General features: G+C 49.7%; 1 protein-coding gene across 8 annotated transcripts in view; it reads left to right on the top strand.

The window, feature by feature from the left end:
• Window positions 1–20,598, top strand: part of LOC140405537 (natural resistance-associated macrophage protein 2-like) — a 214,439-nt gene that overhangs the window by 69,205 nt on the left and 124,636 nt on the right. For all 8 annotated transcript variants that reach the window (XM_072494098.1, XM_072494101.1, XM_072494102.1 and 5 more), the window contains 4 exons: window positions 1,293–1,363; window positions 8,538–8,605; window positions 11,783–11,938; window positions 13,125–13,283. In XM_072494098.1, the coding sequence (XP_072350199.1) occupies window positions 1,293–1,363; window positions 8,538–8,605; window positions 11,783–11,938; window positions 13,125–13,283 (454 nt within the window). The remainder of the gene's footprint in view (window positions 1–1,292; window positions 1,364–8,537; window positions 8,606–11,782; window positions 11,939–13,124; window positions 13,284–20,598) is intronic.

Here is a 20,598-nt window from a genome sequence, read left to right as displayed (position 1 = left end):
AGCATTTGCAAGTTGAGACTTCATGGGCTGGATTCTCCAATCCCCAACGCCAGAATCGCGTTTGGCGACAGGGCGGAGAATCCCTGATGACAACAGAATCGGGGTGGCGCCGCTTTTGTGATGCTCTGCCCCTGAAAAGCGGCGTACGCACGCCATCTCGACGGCGTCAGGACATTGTCTGAGGCCCACGCCGCAATGCTCCTCCTCCGACCGGCCGAGTTCCCGACGTGGGTCTCTCATGGTCTCATTCGTCGGGAACTCAGCGTGGCGGCTGCAGACTCAGTCCAGCGCCGCCAAAGTCAGGTGAGGGCTGATCCGGGCGTGGGGGGGGCGCTTTATTCGGGGCTGGGGGCACTGTGGGGGGGTGGGGGGGGGGGGGGGGGGGGGGGGGGAGGTGGTCCGGGGCGCGCGAGCCGGCTGAAAGGGTTTTTTTTTTTTTTTACGGTCCGGGTCCGTGGGCTGTGTCCGCCATGAAGCGCGGCGCCGCCGTGTGCATGCGCGGCCACGGATCCGGTAATGCTCCAGGCCATATCAGCAGCTAGGGCTGGGAGCTCTACGCTTCCTGGTTGCTAGCCCCCCCCCCCCCCCACCCGCGCGGAGCAGGGAATCAGTGGCCGTTTTGCACTTGTTTTCCTGGTGTAAAACACCACCGTTTCCATGCCGGCATGGGGACTTAGTCTCCCAAACGGGGAGTCCCGCCCCTCACCTTTGGCTGCGTTATAAACACACCTTCCCTGGGTTGGACACAAACCCAGAGCTTCGGCTCAGAGGCTGAGATGCTACCCACTGCGCCACGCAACCTTTACCCTTGATTCCTATATATCTAATATTAAGTTACCCTCGTTCAGTGACTGTTAAAAAGTATTTTTAAGATTAAGACACCAAGGTGAAGGGTCCCCAAGTCCACAGTGCAGGGCACCAGCAAAGTGTGAGACTTGAGATGGGATCAGTCAGTTGGTAGGTCCATGACCCCAAGATTGGGTTTTAGAAGCTGATTAATTTTGGAGGAAGGAAAGACAGGTGCACGCTATGTGGACAAAGAGGCGTTTTCCTTTGAGTGTAGGAAATAATTGAAAGTGGAATGAGACAGCACGAAGCTTATCCCTGCTAACACGGTTCACAAATGCACATACAAGCTCCATCTTATTGGAGGAATTGTGTGTGGAATGCTGGGGCAAATTCGGGCAAGGAAGGCGAGAAATTCTGTAAAAGATGATGTAATGGTGTTGCTGTATCAAGTCTTTTCTCCTGTTGTGGAATAAATCTCTTCTTTTCCCTTTTTGTGTGTTTAGGATTCCCCTGTGGGGCGGAGTATTAATAACTATTGTAGACACGTTTGTGTTCCTGTTTTTGGACAAATATGGTAAGTTTGGCAGGCTACATGAAGGGTAATGAGTAACAGAACAGGGTGGGGTTCGAGGGTGAGAGTGTCAGGGAGTGACTGACCCCCAAGGAACCATGTTGGACGTGATGGACTGACTAAAAATAGTGGGGCCAGGACGAGACAGAGCGGACACTGTTACGGTCAGGGACTCAACGGGGATGGCCGGACTCAGCAGGGTAGGGGGGGGGGTTACGGAAAGAAGAGAGAGAGCTGGACACAGCAGAGAAATGTTGTCCCCTTGTTCAAGAAGGGGAGTAGAGACAACCCCGGTAACTATAGACCAGTGAGCCTTGCTTCTGTTGTGGGCAAAGTCTTGGAAAGGTTTATAAGAGATAGGATGCATAATCATCTGGAAAGGAATAATTTGATTAGAGATAGTCAACACGGTTTTGTGAAGGGTAGGTTGTGCCTCACAAACCTTATTGAGTTCTTTGAGAAGGTGACCAAACAGGTGGATGAGGGTAAAGCAGTTGATGTGGTGTATATGGATTTCAGTAAAGCGTTTGATGAGGTTCCCCACGGTAGGCTACTGCAGAAAATACGGAGGCATGGGATTCAGGGTGATTTAGCAGTTTGGATCAGAAATTGGCTAGCTGGAAGAAGACAAAGGGTGGTGGTTGATGGGAAATGTTCAGACTGGAGTGAAGTTACGAGTGGTGTACCACAAGGATCTGTTTTGGGGCCACTGCTGTTTGTCATTTTTATAAATGACCTGGAGGAGGGCGTAGAAGGATGGGTGAGTAAATTTGCAGATGACACTAAAGTTGTGGACAGTGCGGAAGGATGTTACAAGTTACAGAGGGACATAGATAAGCTGCAGCGCTGGGCTGAGAGGTGGCAAATGGAGTTTAATGCAGAAAAGTGTGAGGTGATTCATTTTGGAAGGAATAACTGGAAGACCGAGTACTGGGCTAATGGTAAGATTCTTGGCAATGTGGATGAGCAGAGAGATCTCGGTGTCCATGTACATAGATCCCTGAAAGTTGCCACCCAGGTTGAGAGGGTTGTTAAGAAAGCGTACGGTGTGTTAGCTTTTACTAACCCGATTAGTAAGCCTGGTTCGTGAAATGTTTCTGGTACCCACTCCAGGCCAGAGAGCTCAAACTCACCTTTGTCAATTGTATAGCGATCAATTCATGACTATCCTCCTGTGCCTGAATGCTGGTCCAACCAACAGTGATCACCACCATGGACAGGGCATGGAGGCAGGTCCTAAATCAACCCCAGCCGGAGTGAGGATCGAACCCCGTCCTGTTGGCGTAGCCAATTGAACCAACCAGCCCCTCGAGCAGTCCCGAGTTTCTGTAACATGCACTTTTACATGTATGTTGTAGTTTTGAGCTATGGACGATGATGGTAGAGGCTCCAATTTCTTTCCATCAAATATCTGACCAGAAAAATCTCTCACTTACCACCTGCTACTGGTGCGCGTTGGGTGGATTTACAAGTTGATACTCTCCCATCTGTTTGGCCGTGTAATGAACGCATCTTCCTTGGCCATCAAGTTCTGGAGTGGGACTCGAACCTGGATCTTCTGGTTCTTTGCACCGCACGACCTAACTGCCGTCCTAATGGGGTGATAAATGGGGTGTCTCCAAGTTAATGCAGGTGTTGATTAAACTTGGAACAAAGTCACCTTTCTTCGACGTACTCTGCGTACTCTGCGTACCTAGACTCAGCAGTTCTCTAGGCTGCTGTTGAGGGCAGTAGCTTTGTAAACTCTTAAACATACTGCGGAAAGCATGGAAGAAATGAGAATGTTTCTCTCAATCTTGCATAGAATATAGAGAGCTCAGTCCCTGTTCTCAGAACCCTTTCATTGCGCAAAAGAGCTGCTGATATGTCTATTTCATCTCTATGCATCCTGCCATTACAAACCGCATGCAAGTTGCTTTGCAATACCTTTGTACAGGGAACGAGGTTGACTGAGCACGTGGCTTTGTTGGTGCTCTCTGGCATTTGCTACCCTGTTCATTATTGTGTGTTTCCAGGACAAGACAGTGTGCAGCCAGAGAGAGGACAAGGGCAAGTGCGATAGCTGCAATGTTGCAGCAACTCGTGCAATGTGAGGGTATCAGAATTTGAGAATTCTGAGCAGGATCAGGCCATTCGGTCCCTGCAGCCTGCTCCACCATTCAATAAGATCATGGCTGATCTGATTGTAACTTCGCCCACACTTTCCTGTCTGTCGTTCTCTCTCCTCTTTCTCCCCCCCCCCCCACCCACCCACCCCGAGATTTCAAAGATTTAACGACCTGAGAGAAGAATTTTTTCCTCATCTCCGTCTTATATGGGCGATTCCTTATTCTGAAACATTGCTCCCTAGTACTAGATTCCCCCACAATAGGAATCATCCACCCTGTCAAGCCCCCTCAGACTTTTCTATTTCAACAAAATCACCTCTCATTCTTCTCAACTCCAATGGGTACAGGGCCACAACTTGTTCACCCTTTCCGTATAAGATGGCTGAGCGAGTCAACCTTGCTTCCAATGTAAGTATATCTCTCCTTCAGTAAGGAGACCATAACTGTACATAATATTCTGGGTCCGATCTCACCAATGTCCTACATAATTGCAGCAAGACTTCGTGACTTATACTCCGGATCTTCTCTCTCTCTCTCTCTCTCTCTCTCTCTCTCTCTCTTCCCTCCCCCCTCCCCACCCCCTCCCCCGACACTTCCACCCTTGAAACCCCTCACATTCAGACACTCGTTGCCCTTCATTAGTCTGTTAAATTGACCATATTTGTGCATAAGCAGTTACACAAATGCATCTACAATAGTTATGAATACTCTGCCCAACCGGGAAATCCCAAACAAGCAAAATCGGAAAAGAACAGATTTATTCTACAAAAGGAGAGAAAAAAAATTAACTTGCAATTTGATTTGTCAATCTGCATGATGATTAAAATCTCCTACATTTATTGCAGTACTGTTAAACCCCCATTATTTCTTGAATTCTACTCTGTCCTACAATGTAGTTACTGGTTGGGGGCCTAGAGACTACTCCCGCCCGTGACTTCTTTCCTGCCATTTCTTATCTTCACGCAAACTGCTTTACATGTTGACCTTCTGAACCAAGATAATTTCACACCACTGTACTGATCTCCTCCACTATCAACTGATCTCTCTTTTTCCTTCATGTTCTACCAAAACGTCAAATAGCCTTGAATATTCAGGTCCTAGCCCTAGTCACTTTGCAACCATGTCTCCGTAATGACAATATCATTCTCCTTTTATTGCAATTTGTGTGTTCAATTCATCCATCATTTTATGAATGCTGCAGATAAGGGTAGCACAGTGGTTAGAACTGCTGCCTCACAGCACCTAGGACCCGGATTCAGTCCCAGCCCCGGGTCAATGTCTGTAAAGTTTTCACATTCTCCCCGTGCCTGCGCGGGTCTCACCCCCCACAACCCAAAGATGCGCAGGGTAGGTGGATTGGCCACGCTAAATTGCCCCTTTTTAAAAAAAAAAAAAAAAAAATGGCCTTTAATTCTGTAATTTTACCATTTTTCCCAACCCTGACCCTATTTGCTAGCGCACCCTTCCGTTTGTATGTTCTGTCCATTCTTGTGACATTCTGGTTATCATTGCCCTTATTGCCGCCCTGCTCTATTGCCCTGTCCTTACTTTGTTAATCCTGAATCTCCCCTCACTTGAACCCTCCCCCACTAAGTTTAAAGCCCTCCCATTTCTCCCACGCCAATCTTTGCATTCAACTTTCTGATCCTATTTCCACTCTGCCAATTTACTCGTGGCTCGGGTAGTAATCCACAGATTATTACCTTTGAGATTCTGCTTTTTAATTTAGTCCCTAGCTGCTCGTGCTCCTTCATCACAGCCTCTTTCTTAACCTTACCTATGTCATTGGTGCCCACATGAACCACAAGAATTGGATCCTTTCTCTTCCGCTCCAAGTTCCTCTCCATCTCCGAGGAGATGGCTTTTACCCTGGCACCAGGCAGGAAACACTTCAGGACTCGCATTCTCGGCTGCAGAGAACCACATACATCCCCATACTACTACTTTCTTCCTTTACTCCCCCCACTTGAATGGCCCCTATATCATGGTGCTGTGATCAGTTTTCGTCCCTGCAGTCCCTGCTCTCATCATAGAATTTACAGTGCAGAAGGAGGCCATTCGGCCCATTGAGAGTATACCAGCCCTTGAAAGAGCACCCTACTTAAGCCCACACCTCTATCCTATCCCCGTAACCCAGTAACCCCACCTGACCTTTGGACACTAAGGAGCAATTTACCATGGCCAATCCACCTAACCTGCACATCTTTGGACTGTGGGAGGAAACCGGCGCACCCGGAGGAAACCCACGCAGACACGGGGAGAACGTGCAGACTCCACACAGACAGTGACCAAGGCCGGAATTGAACCCGGGCCCCCAGAGCTGTGAAGCAGCAGTGCTGACCACTGCCACCGTGCTGCCCTGCACAGCTTGCAAGGATCTTGAACCTGTTGGAGGCCCTTGCAGTGCATCTGGATCGCCACATCTGCCTCACCCGTAGTCACTCCCTCCTGTCTCTGACCAGGGACTAAATTTGATTTACCAAATTGAAGGAGTTGCCAGAATTATTCCCGAAACATGTCCTGCTTACTTGCCCCCTCCCTGATGGATTGCAGTGTCCATCTGAGCCAAAGATGCTCGAGTTGCTGACACTTACTGCACCACCACTGGAGCAGGTGTGGTTGCTGTGGATCTCACCAGCACCCACATGCTACAGCTGCAACACATCACCTACCTATTTAACCAACTTGGTTTCAAGTTTAGATATACCCATGCAATGATTATTCATAGTTATATGAAGTAGTTTAACTTGTTAAGTTATAACTTTAATACTAATATCTCCCTGGACCTGCTTTAAACTTCTGCCCCAGCTTAACCGAAAAGGAAACCTGAAAACTCACCAACCAATCACCTTCATGCTTACATAACTAAAGCCTCTGGACTTCAGTTCCCAGGTTTGCTGCTACTTGCTCCCTCTCTCAGACCACAAAGACCAGAACAGCACCCCTCCCTCCGTGTGCCAATTTCCCTCCAATTCTGAAGTTCAACGCTATGTCTCGCAGGACTCCATCAAACTGGCCTCCATGCTACTTACTCTGTGCATTAACCGATACCTCCTGTATTTGTGCTGGTTGGAATTCCAAAGACCCGAGTCAGACCCTGCTGTTCCTGCCAGAGGCTATTCCTGTTAGATTTGACAAGTGAAATGGTTGGCGGTGACACTGCACTTCTCTCCCTGAAGGAACACCGAAAATATTGCGTCCGTGTAGCTTTCTTATTATCTAGCTGGCAGGAGAAGGGGCAGTTGGGAAGGTTCCCTGTCAGGGTTTCCACATCCAGGCCCCTGCAAGTATTGCTCCCCCCACCCCTTGCATTCATGGCATCAGCCACTTGCTTTACATACAAGCAAACTTGTCGGGCAGATCTCTGCTGCAGTATTGTGGAAGGATCCTGTCGCTGGATGCCATAGTGACCTCCAGAACCACCGGAAAAGCTGTCCTAATCCTTCAAGTTGGTCTGCAGTGGACAGCAAAGCTCAGCCACCCCTCCTGCACCAGGTGAGGCAGCAGTCGCATGTCTGACAGACCAGGTAGGAGTGGCACAACTTGTAAAATATGGCATCTTGGGTATCGGCGAGAGAGAACACGAACGCCTGTGATGTCACTGGACCTCTTTACCGATTCCCGTAACACATCGGGTCCCAAAAGGATTTCCATGCTGTCAATTCTGCAGCTTGCACGGGGAAGGGGGAGGAACTGATCCAGAGGGCAGCGAAATGTACATAGGAGCAGTTAAATGAAGGACAAAATAAACCTCAAGGAAATTAGCGCGGCAAGAAGAATGTGATGTATGTATACAACTGTTTATAAGTATGAGAAATGCCAATAAAAAGATTTTAAAAAGAAAAATTCTGCAGCTTGTAACGCCACAGCAATCGCAAAGGGTGCAGTCTGGCCGAGAAGCTGGCTGCTTTCGCAAAAAATACACAAACAATTAAAGCACTACATGTTCAACGCAGAAACAGATGGTCATTGTGTGTGTGGGGGAGGGGGTTGGGGAGACTGGACTGCTCACTTCACACCAGCAGCCTTGCAGTAAGGATGATGTTGCCTGCAGCAAGTCAGTTTGATTGAGCAGACATGCATATGCACTTATTTTGTACCTGAGCTCCAAGGGGGGGGACATTGCTAAATGTTGTGCAATTCAGCATTGGACCTCATTTAAACCTGGGTTCTCCTTATGACCTATGCTGTCTCATTTTGTCCATCAAAATTGCACCTTCTAAACCTCAGCATGCTCTGATTGCGTGCATGGTTTAGCTCAGTTGGATGGACAACTGGTTTGTGGTGCAAAGTGACGCCAACAGCGTGGGTTCAATTCCCCATACCGGCTGAGGTTATCCATGTCTTCTCAACTTTGCCCCTCGCCTGAGGTGTGGAGATCCTGAGGTTAAACCACCATCAGTCTGCTCGACCCCTCAAAGGAGAAAGCAGCCAATGGTCATCTGGGAACATGGCTACTTTCCTTACAACTCAGTAATAGCCAATGTCTTCTACAGTATTGTTGGATTGATCAAGGTCTAAATCAGAAGGTTATAGGCCCCACTTGAGCAGATAATCTTGGCTCGCACTTCAGGGCGGTATCCTCTCAAGAGGTGCTTGCCCTTTGGGAGTGACTTCAATCTAAAGCACTGGAACAGATTTAATTCCAGGTCCCACGTCATTATTAGTAGGAGTGTAAGGAGTTCCCCTGATGTCCTGGCCAACATTCTTCCCTCGACCAAAAATCCCACGAAAGAATTGTTAAACTAGACTTTGTTTTTCGTGGGACCCTGAACTCCGAATGATCATGATGTGGAGATGCCAGCGTTGGACTGGGGTGGGCACAGTAAAGAGTCTCACAACACCAGGTTAAAGTCATTCACCCGAGGAAGGAGCTGTGCTCCTGAAGCTAGTGATTCGAAACAAACGGCTTGGACTTTAACCTGGTTGGTGTAAGACTTCTTAAAATGATCAACATCTTAATCCACATTTTAATGTAATTTCCTGGGAAATGTTTTGAGATGTTTGGGATGTGATGAGGTGCTTTATAGATACAAGCCTTTCTAACAGGAATCCTCTGCTTCCTTCAGGTTTGAGAAAGTTGGAAGCTTTCTTTGGTTTCCTCATTACAGTTATGGCAATTACGTTTGGATATGAGGTAAGAGTAAATTACTTGTCAAGTTTCTTAGAGAGCGCGAGAGAGAGAGAGAGAGCGAGATGTACCATCTTCTCTATCGCTCATTAGCAGAATCTACAATGCAAGATGATAATCCCAAACTGATTCTAAACACGTGGATGGTCTTGTTGAGTCCAGATAACATGCCTTCAGCATCACCAGGCAGGATTTGTGCATCAGGAGAACACACGGGCCACAAAGCCTGGGTTAAAATGGATCACAGCCCCCGTCATGCTGGATGTCTGCTCCACTAATCCCATGCCTTGATCACCAGGGGGGGTTGTGGTGTTATGCCGAATTATATGGCTGTACTTCGCACTATCATGGGAGTTCTGTGCAATACTGCAGCTTTGATGTATCCTGGCTTTTAAACCCACGTTTGGTGAAGAGGATTGAAGACTGGTTGCATAGTCTAGGCTTGAAGATTGAGACGATCTAATTGAGATGTACTATGATGATTACAGGAGTTAATAATGAGAAGCTATTTCCTCTGATGGTGTGTATGGGGAGTGGGAGGGGGGGAAAGAGTACAAAAGGAGACTAAATTTTTAAATTAGACCTAGGTCCTTCATGGGGTGAAGCAGTTGTTCAGACAAAGGTTAATGGAAATCTGGATCTCCCTCTCTCTCACTCTCTCTCTGTCCCTATGTTGCCATGTTCCATTTTACTGATAAATTTACAGAGCATAATTTTCAACTCTCTCTCTTAAGATAACACTCTGGTTCCTTCACGGGGCCTATCCCTGCTATGTTGTGCTCCCTTGATGACGTCCTACAGTGTGTACTGAAGAGGAATGATTACGTACTGTGTAGGCTTGTCTTCATTTCTTTAATGATCTGCATCACCATATCACAGTCCCACCCAGCTGTCAGTTTAACTTCAAGTCGAAATGAACTGATGCAGTTGCACAGGTTCTCCAGGTTTCTGTGACATGGGAGTAGGAGCAACACGGCCCATCTTCAAAGCCATTACAGTTTTTAAAAAAAAGTATTTTTATTGGTTTTTAATTTTAACAAAATAACCCAACAAAATCACCGGAATGGTCCCGCTGAGCACATGTAAGAAGCCCACACTGGGGAACAGGAGAACAGCATTGACTCAGTACAATCATTACACTTAACTTGATGCCCCTATACATACCGCCACAGAACCAGGGCAGACGGATAAAGCCGTGCAAACAGGGTAAAATGGTGCCCATGCTGCAATTGCTCGCAACGGCCGCAAGACATCACGATTGTTTTTTTGCGCCATGTTTGGGAGCACACCCGAACACATCTCCCTCAACTTCCAACAGCACCAGAAAGAAGTCTGACAACACCAGGTTAAAGTCCAACAGGTCTGTCACTAGCTTTCGGAGCACTGCTCCTTCCTCACCTGTTGGACTTTAACCTGGTGTTGTAAGATTTCTTACTGTGCTCACCCCAGTCCAACGCCGGCATCTCCACATAACAGCACCAGAGGCCCCAATACCACGCTGTAACACCCCTCCCCTTCAGATACCAGACCCGTCTGTACCCCTGTAGGAGCCAATCACTGGTTCTTTAACCCCACCATAACAATCACAAAGTACAAAGAAAATACACGAGAGCCCCAGTTCTGGAAGGATGTTTTGCACATCACGTACAATGCTACATAATCCCAACCTCGGGCACAGTACAGAAAATCATTGTTCCACATATTTATACAGCTGAGGAAATTCAGCAGCTGTGAATTTGGATTATGGCTAGTGCTGTCAGCACTTCCCAACACATTAAACAGGACAGGATAAAAAAGGGAGAGCTACCAGACCACCAAGATACAACCCTAGGTCCGTATTATTCCGGTGCGCCCACCCCCAAGGATGTAAAAGAGAAAAGGCTACACGGACAGCGCTGGACTTGGCTTTGTCAAGGATACTCTGAGACAAAGGTGTCAATACCCCCACGACACCCGGCACCCAGCTGGCCCTGCACCTCTCTAACCATACCCAGGGCAGCTCACTGACAGCAGAACATCACGCTGCTCACCCAGGTGACAAGAACAAAATAACTCTTAAGGGCGGAATGCCCAGATAAACTCAAGGACATTAGACACATTGACTGTATGCCTGCAAGAAGGCATCGCATACAGACTCTCATTTCAAACCGAACAGGGATAATCAAACAGGGATAAACTGACCACACTCGGGCGTACCCCCCTCCCCCATCCCCCCAACCACAACCCCAACAGCCCTAAAAATGGCAACAGCAAAAAAGAATCCGAAGGAACCCAGTCCTCTTGCCTAGCTGGACCTTCGAAGGAGATGAGCACGGATTCTCAAATTTCAAAGCAGCAAAGACAAAAACAGAAAATGCAAAATGAAAACCAGATATAATTAGCTCTAACTAATCTAACCTCAATCTAACCCTGCCACCCACCACCGCACCAACCCTCCACCCATCGTCCTGCCGTGGCTCCACTATAAATGAGATAAGTGACGTCTAAAATGCACTTTCCCACGGATGCAAGGATTACAGCACATAAAACTTTTTTAAAAAAGGATAAAGCTGTGCACAAATCATGTTTTACTTTCCCAATTCAGTTTGCTGTTTGCGAAATCAAGATAACAAATGACCGTCGCTCTCGTGCTCAAACTTTGCACACCCTTGTCAGGAGAAAAGACAACAACATTAACTCACAAGGGAATAAAGTCCAGGATTATTGATGGACTGCAGGATAATAACACCATCCCGCTCACCTGCAACACCACCGCTGCAAGCTGGGCCCCATCCCAGCCACCTCTGACCCCCTCAATCAAACAAGGATTCTCTCGGATTGAACGCAGTCCTTTCTCACCTAACTCTCACCAAGGTTATCCAGGGACAAAGTACAAGACATTTATCCCAAAAGTAAAACAATTGTGGAATATGCATTAGGATAAAATAAAGGATTAAAAGATGAGCAGAGCCAAAGCGCGAGAAAACGCAGCCGCTCCCGTGCTCACATCACATAACCCCCACCCACCATTACAATTCATGTCCAGGTTAATCACACGGTTTCCCAGGACCAATCCGGCTTGGCTAACTTTTATTGTGTGTGCAGGGTGCATGTCATTTGAAATGAAGATCGGTAGGTAACCATTCTTTCAGGGTACAGTGGTTTGGTTTCTTCATTACTAAATTGTATTTCTCTGACCCACAGTATGTAACCGTGAAGCCAAACCAGGGGCAGTTGTTGAAGGGGATGTTTGTTCCCTACTGTGAAGGCTGTGGAACCCGTCAGTTGGAGCAGGCAGTTGGAATTGTTGGAGCTGTGATCATGCCCCACAATATCTACCTCCACTCTGCCTTGGTCAAGGTGAGATTGTGTGTATTCTTATATTTGGATCTTTTCAAAGTTCCCTTTTCCATATTCCAGATAATTTGAAGTAGAGCCAACTTGTTACATGGTGGTAAATGAGTGCCCGATACTTGCAAATGTTTCCCATCCTGCTTCCACTAACTTGTTAGTAAAGCGGAGATGGGGTGGCAAGGCATGGCATGTTCCCCGTGTCCTTGCCCATTTCCTGCCAAAGTGATGACTGACATGGCCAGAGGACATTTCAGTACATTCACCCAGGCAATGGTCACTATACTCACCCGCAAGGGCAGCACGGTGGTGCAGTGGTTAGCACTGCTGCCTCAGTGCCGAGGTCCCAGGTTCGATTCCGGCTCTGGGTCACTGTCCGTGTGGAGTTTGCACATTCTCCTAGTGTCTGCGTGGGTTTCGCCCCCACAACCCAAAGATGTGCAGGGTAGGTGGATTGGCCACGCTAAATTGCCCCTTAATTGGAAAAAATTAATTAGGTACTCTAAATTTAAAAGGAAAACGATACTCACCTGCGTACTGGCAGTGGTCGCTGCGTTCACCCACGTACAGGGACGGGGGGGGGGGGGGGGGGGGGGGTTGGAGTCCTATGAACACTCACATGTGCACATTTGCAGGGGCATGTTCATGCTCACATGTGCTCGCACTCTTGTGTGCACATGCTGTCTCGCTTGCCACCTCAAGCCTAGACTCTCGTACTGCACACACCTGATTGTGTGTTCACCAGTCTACATACAAGAGTGCGAAGTGAAAGAAGTGCTTCGTTTGAGGCATTCACCACCTTTGTCACTGCAATGCCACAACTTATACATTAGACTATCGATGATTATTTCTGGTATATGTTTGCAATTTTCTGTCAGGTGTTGTAAGAAACCTAAAATAGATTGTCCCTTGTGAACGTAATATAATGCAGGGAGCAGCGGGTATGTGATTGGTTGGGAACTGTGACGTCCCATGGAGCTGGCCCATTGCATTAGTTTTGGGTGACCACAGGAACACATGCAAATTAATTAATTTACTTTCCAGTAAGTTTTAGAACTTTGAACCTGTGTTAAATGATCTTGGCGGGGGGGTGGGGGGATTGCTGACGGAACTGAAAAGGAATTTCAGGAGTCTTTAATTTCAATCACTCACTGCAGTCTCTGAAATACTCAGGCTAACGCCTTCTCTTCCTCAGTCCAGGGATGTAAATCGAGCCAATAAGAAAGAAGTGAAGGAGGCAAATCGGTATTTCTTCATCGAAGCCTGCCTGGCTTTGTTTCTGTCCTTCCTCATCAACGTCTTTGTGGTCTCTGTGTTTGCAGAAGCTTTTTATAAAAAGACCAACGAACAAGTGGTGAGTGTGGAACTGATTGCATTCTCTCGGAAAAATGACCTTGACTGTAGCCATTCCCAAAATCACAGCTCCAGCATACAGGCATCAAACATTCCAGCAAGGAGACAGAGCAGTTATTCTATTTAATCTGTGCTAAAGATTTTCACAATGATACAGCCAGTCTGACCACTCACTCCCCACACCCTTTAATATCCCACCCTGTCTAATCCCACTCTCCCCTCATTCCCCACACCCTTTAATATCCCACCCAGTCTAATCCCACTCTCCCCTCACTCCCCACACCCTTTAATATCCCACCCAGTCTAATCCCACTCTCCCCTCACACCCCACGCCCTTTAATACCCCACCCAGTCTAATCCCACTCTCCCCTCACTCCCCACACCCTTTAATATCCCACCCAGTCTAATCCCACTCTCCCCTCACTCCCCACACCCTTTAATACCCCACCCAGTCTAATCCCACTCTCCCCTCACTCCCCACACCCTTTAATATCCCACCCAGTCTAATCCCACTCTCCCCTCAGTTCCCACAGCCTTTAATATCCCACCCAGTCTAATCCCACTCTCCCCTCACACCCCACACCCTTTAATATCCCACCCAGTCTAATCCCACTCTCCCCTCACTCCCCGCACCCTTTAATATCCCACCCAGTCTAATCCCACTCTCCCCTCACTCCCCACACCCTTTAATATCCCACCCAGTCTAATCCCACTCTCCCCTCAGTTCCCACACCCTTTAATATCCCACCCAGTCTAATCCCACTCTCCCCTCACTCCCCACACCCTTTAATATCCCACCCAGACTAATCCCACTCTCCCCCTCACTCCCCACACCCTTTAATATCCCACCCAGTCTAATCCCACTCTCCCCTCAGTTCCCACACCCTTTAATATCCCACCCAGTCTAATCCCACTCTCCCCTCACTCCCCACACCCTTTAATATCCCACCCAGTCTAATCCCACTCTCCCCCTCACTCCCCACACCCTTTAATATCCCACCCAGTCTAATCCCACTCTCCCCATCACTCCCCGCACCCTTTAATATCCCACCCAGTCTAATCCCACTCTCCCCCTCACTCCCCACACCCTTTAATACCCCACCCAGTCTAATCCCACTCTCCCCTCACTCCCCACACCCTTTAATATCCCACCCAGTCTAATCCCACTCTCCCCCTCACTCCCCACACCCTTTAATATCCCACCCAGTCTAATCCCACTCTCCCCATCACTCCCCGCACCCTTTAATATTCCACCCAGTTTAAGCCCACTCTCCACTCACTCCCCACACCCTTTAATATCCCACCCAGTCTAATCCCACTCTCCCCATCACTCCCCACACCCTTTAATATCCCCCCAGTCTAATCCCACTCTCCCCCTCACTCCCCACACCCTTTAATATCCCACCCAGTCTAATCCCACTCTCCCCATCACTCCCCACACCCTTTAATATCCCACCCTGTCTAATCCCACTCTCCCCTCAGTTCCCACACCCTTTAATATCCCACCCAGTCTAATCCCACTCTCCCCTCACTCCCCACACCCTTTAATATCCCACCCAGTCTAATCCCAGTCTCCCCCTCACTCCCCACACTCTTTAATATCCCACCCAGTCTAAACCCACTCTCCCCCTCACTCCCCGCACCCTTTAATATCCCACCCAGTCTAATCCCACTCTCCCCTTCACTCCCCACACCCTTTAATATCCCACCCAGTCTAATCCCACTCTCCCCCTCACTCCCCACACCCTTTAATATCCCACCCAGTCTAATCCCACTCTCCCCTCACTCCCCACACCCTTTAATATCCCACCCAGTCTAATCCCACTCTCCCCTTCACTCCCCACACCCTTTAATATCCCACCCAGTCTAATCCCACTCTCCCCCTCACTCCCCACACCCTTTAATATCCCACCCAGTCTAATCCCACTCTCCCGTCACTCCCCACGCCCTTTAATATCCCACCCAGTCTAATCCCACTCTCCCCTCACCCCCCACATCCTTTAATATCCCACACAGTCTAATCCCACTCTCCCCTCACTCCCCACACCATTTAATATCCCACCCAGTCTAATCCCACTCTCCCCTCACTCCCCACACCCTTAATATCCACCCAGTTTAATCCCACTCTCCCCTCACTCCCCACACCCTTTAATATCCCACCCAGTCTAATCCCAGTCTCCCCCTCACTCCCCACACTCTTTAATATCCCACCCAGTCTAAACCCACTCTCCCCCTCACTCCCCACACCCTTTAATATCCCACCCAGTCTAATCCCACTCTCCCCTCACTCCCCACACCCTTTAATATCCCACCCAGTCTAATCCCACTCTCCCCTTCACTCCCCACACCCTTTAATATCCCACCCAGTCTAATCCCACTCCCCCCCTCACTCCCCACACCCTTTAATATCCCACCCAGTCTAATCCCACTCTCCCGTCACTCCCCACGCCCTTTAATATCCCACCCAGTCTAATCCCACTCTCCCCTCACCCCCCACATCCTTTAATATCCCACACAGTCTAATCCCACTCTCCCCTCACTCCCCGCACCCTTTAATATCCCACCCAGTCTAATCCCACTCTCCCCCTCACTCCCGGCACCCTTTAATCTCCCACCCAGTCTAATCCCACTCTCCCGCTCACTCCCCACACCCTTTAATACCCCATCCAGTCTAATCTCACTCCCCACACCCTTTAATATCCCACCCAGTCTAATCCCACTCTCCCCTCACTCCCCACACCCTTTAATACCCCACCCAGTCTAATCCCACTCTCCCCTCACGCCCCACACCCTTGAATATCCCACCCAGTCTAATCCCACTCTCCCCTCATTCCCCGCACCCTTTAATATCCCACCCAGTCTAATCCCACTCTCCCCCTCACTCCCCACACCCTTTAATATCCCACCCAGTCTAATCCCACTCTCCCCTCACTCCCCGCACCCTTTAATATCCCACCAAATCTAATCCCACTCTCCCCTCACTCCCCGCACCCTTTAATATCCCACCCAATCTAATACCACTCTCCGCATCACTCCACGCACCCTTTAATATCCCACTCTCCCCTCACTCCCCGCACCCTTTAATATCCCACCAAGTCTAATCCCACTCTCCCCTCACTCCCCACACCCTTTAATATCCCACCCAGTCTAATCCCACTCTCCCCCTCAATCTCCACACCCTTTAATATCCCACCCAGTCTAATCCCACTCTCCCCTCACTCCCCAATATCCAACCCAGTCTAATCCCACTCTCCCCTCACTCCCCACACCCTTTAATATCCCACCCAGTCTAATCCCACTCTCCCCTCACTCCCCACACCCTTTAATATCCCACCCAGTCTAATCCCACTCTCCCCTCACTCCCCACACCCTTTAATATCCCACCCAGTCTAATCCCACTCTCCCCCTCAATCTCCACAGCCTTTAATATCCCATCCAGTCTAATCCCACTCTCCCCCTCACTCCCCGCACCCTTTAATATCCCACCCAGTCTAATCCCACTCTCCCCCTCACTCCCCGCACCCTTTAATATCCCACCCAGTCTAATCCCACTCTCCCCTCACTCCCCGCACTCTTTAATATCCCACCCAGTCTAATCCCACTCTCCCCCTCACTCCCCACACCGTTTAATGTGCCACCCAGTCTAATCCCACTCTCCCCTCACTCGCCACACCCTTTAATATCCCACCCAGTCTAATCCCACTCTCCCCTCACTCCCCACACCCTTTAATATCCCAGCCAGTCTAATCCCTCTCTACCCTCACTCCCCGCACCCTTTAATATCCCACCCAATCTAATCCCACTCTCCCCCTCACTCCCCGCACCCTTTAATATCCCACTCTCCCCTCACTCCCCGCACCCTTTAATATCCCACCAAGTCTAATCCCACTCTCCCCTCACTCCCCACACCCTTTAATATCCCACCCAGTCTAATCCCACTCTCCCCCTCAATCTCCACATCCTTTAATATCCCACCCAGTCTAATCCCACTCTCCCCTCACTCCCCACACCCTTTAATACCCAGCCCAGTCTAATCCCACTCTCCCCCTCACTCCCCACACCCTTTAATATCCCACCCAGTCTAATCCCACTCTCCCCTCACTCCCCAATATCCCACCCAGTCTAATCCCACTCTCCCCCTCACTCCCCACACCCTTTAATATCCCACCCAGTCTAATCCCACTCTCCCCCTCACTCCCCACAGCCTTTAATATCCCACCCAGTCTAATCCCACTCTCCCCTCACTCCCCACACCCTTTAATATCCCATCCAGTCTAATCCCACTCTCCCCCTCACTCCCCACACCCTTTAATATCCCACCCAGTCTAATCCCACTCTCCCCCTCACTCCCCGCACCCTTTAATATCCCACACAGTCTAATCCCACTCTCCCCCTCACTCCCCACACTCTTTAATATCCCACCCAGTCTAATCCCACTCTCCCCCTCACTTCCCACACCGTTTAATATGCCACCCAGTCTAATCCCACTCTCCCCTCACTCCCCGCACCCTTTAATATCCCGCCCAGTCTAATCCCACTCTCCCTTCACTCACCGCACCCTTTAATATCCCACCCAGTCTAATCCCACTCTCCCCCTCACTCCCCACACCCTTTAATATCCCACCCAGTCGAATCCCACTCTCCCCCTCACTCCCCGCACCCTTTAATATCCCATCCAGTCTAATCCCACTCTCCCCCTCACTCCCCGCACCCTTTAATATCCCACCCAGTCTAATCCCACTCTCCCCCTCACTCCCCGCACCCTTTAATATCCCACCCAGTCTAATCCCACTCTCCCCTCACTCCCCACACCCTTTAATATCCCACCCAGTCTAATCCCACTCTCCCCTCACTCCCCACACCCTTTAATATCCCACCCAGTCTAATCCCACTCTCCCCTCACTCCCCACACCCTTTAATATCCCACTCAGTCTAATCCCACTCTCCCCTCACTCCCCACACCCGTTAATATCCCACCCAGTCTAATCCCACTCTCCCCTCACTCCCCACACCCTTTAATATCCCACCCAGTCTAATCCCACTCTCCCTTCACTCCCCACACCCTTTAATACCCCACCCAGTCTAATCCCACTCTCCCCCTCACTCCCCACATCCTTTAATATCCCACCCAGTCTAATCCCACTCTCCCCTCACTCCCCACACCCTTTAATATCCCACCCAGTCTAATCCCACTCTCCCCTCACTCCCCACACCCTTTAATATCCCACCCAGTCTAATCTCACTCTCCCCTCACTCCCCACACCCTTTAATATCCCACCCAGTCTAATCCCACTCTCCCCCTCACTCCCCACACCCTTTAATATCCCACCCAGTCTAATCCCACTCTCCCCTCACACCCCACACCCTTTAATATCCCACCCAGTCTAATCCCACTCTCCCCTCACTCCCCACACCCTTTAATATCCCACCCAGTCTAATCCCACTCTCCCCTCACTCCCCACACCCTTTAATATCCCACCCCAGTCTAATCCCACTCTCCCTTCACTCCCCACACCCTTTAATACCCCACCCAGTTTAATCCCACTCTCCCCCTCACTCCCCACACCCTTTAATATCCCACCCAGTCTAATCCCACTCTCCCCTCACTCCCCGCACCCTTTAATATCCCACCAAGTCTAATCCCACTCTCCCCTCACTCCCCACATCCTTTAATATCCCACCCAGTCTAATCCCACTCTCCCCCTCACTCCCCACACCCTTTAATATCCCACCCAGTCTAATCCCACTCTCCCTTCACTCCCCACACCCTTTAATATCCCACCCAGTCTAATCCCACTCTCCCCTCACTCCCCGCACCCTTTAATATCCCACCAAGTCTAATCCCACTCTCCCCTCACTCCCCACATCCTTTAATATCCCACCCAGTCTAATCCCACTCTCCCTTCACTCCCCACACCCTTTAATATCCCACCCAGTCTAATCCCACTCTCTCCCCTCACTCCCCGCACCCTTTAATATCCCACCCAGTCTAATCCGACTCTCCCCTCACTCCCCGCACCCTTTAATATCCCACACAGTCTAATCCCACTCTCCCCTCACTCCCCACACCCTTTAATATCCCACCCAGTCTAATCCCACTCTCCCCTCACTCCCCACACCCTTTAATATCCCACTCAGTCTAATCCCACTCTCCCCTCACTCCCCACACCCGTTAATATCCCACCCAGTCTAATCCCACTCTCCCCTCACTCCCCACACCCTTTAATATCCCACCCAGTCTAATCCCACTCTCCCTTCACTCCCCACACCCTTTAATACCCCACCCAGTCTAATCCCACTCTCCCCCTCACTCCCCACATCCTTTAATATCCCACCCAGTCTAATCCCACTCTCCCCTCACTCCCCACACCCTTTAATATCCCACCCAGTCTAATCCTACTCTCTCCTCACTCCCCACACCCTTTAATATCCCACCCAGTCTAATCTCACTCTCCCCTCACTCCCCACACCCTTTAATATCCCACCCAGTCTAATCCCACTCTCCCCCTCACTCCCCACACCCTTTAATATCCCACCCAGTCTAATCCCACTCTCCCCTCACACCCCACACCCTTTAATATCCCACCCAGTCTAATCCCACTCTCCCCTCACTCCCCACACCCTTTAATATCCCACCCAGTCTAATCCCACTCTCCCCTCACTCCCCACACCCTTTAATATCCCACCCCAGTCTAATCCCACTCTCCCTTCACTCCCCACACCCTTTAATACCCCACTCAGTTTAATCCCACTCTCCCCTCACTCCCCACATCCTTTAATATCCCACCCAGTCTAATCCCACTCTCCCCCTCACTCCCCACACCCTTTAATATCCCACCCAGTCTAATCCCACTCTCCCTTCACTCCCCACACCCTTTAATATCCCACCCAGTCTAATCCCACTCTCCCCTCACTCCCCGCACCCTTTAATATCCCACCAAGTCTAATCCCACTCTCCCCTCACTCCCCACATCCTTTAATATCCCACCCAGTCTAATCCCACTCTCCCCTCACTCCCCGCACCCTTTAATATCCCACCAAGTCTAATCCCACTCTCCCCTCACTCCCCACATCCTTTAATATCCCACCCAGTCTAATCCCACTCTCTCCCTTCACTCCCCACACCCTTTAATATCCCACCCAGTCTAATCCCACTCTCTCCCCTCACTCCCCGCACCCTTTAATATCCCACCCAGTCTAATCCGACTCTCCCCTCACTCCCCGCACCCTTTAATATCCCACACAGTCTAATCCCACTCTCCCCTCACTCCCCACACCCTTTAATATCCCACCCAGTCTAATCCCACTCTCCCCTC

Source organism: Scyliorhinus torazame, chromosome X (genome assembly GCF_047496885.1).
Source record: "Scyliorhinus torazame isolate Kashiwa2021f chromosome X, sScyTor2.1, whole genome shotgun sequence".
In the NCBI taxonomy this organism is placed as follows: domain Eukaryota; kingdom Metazoa; phylum Chordata; class Chondrichthyes; order Carcharhiniformes; family Scyliorhinidae; genus Scyliorhinus; species Scyliorhinus torazame.
Note: the sequence above shows the minus strand (reverse complement) of the source record. Positions and strands in the feature narration are given on the sequence as shown.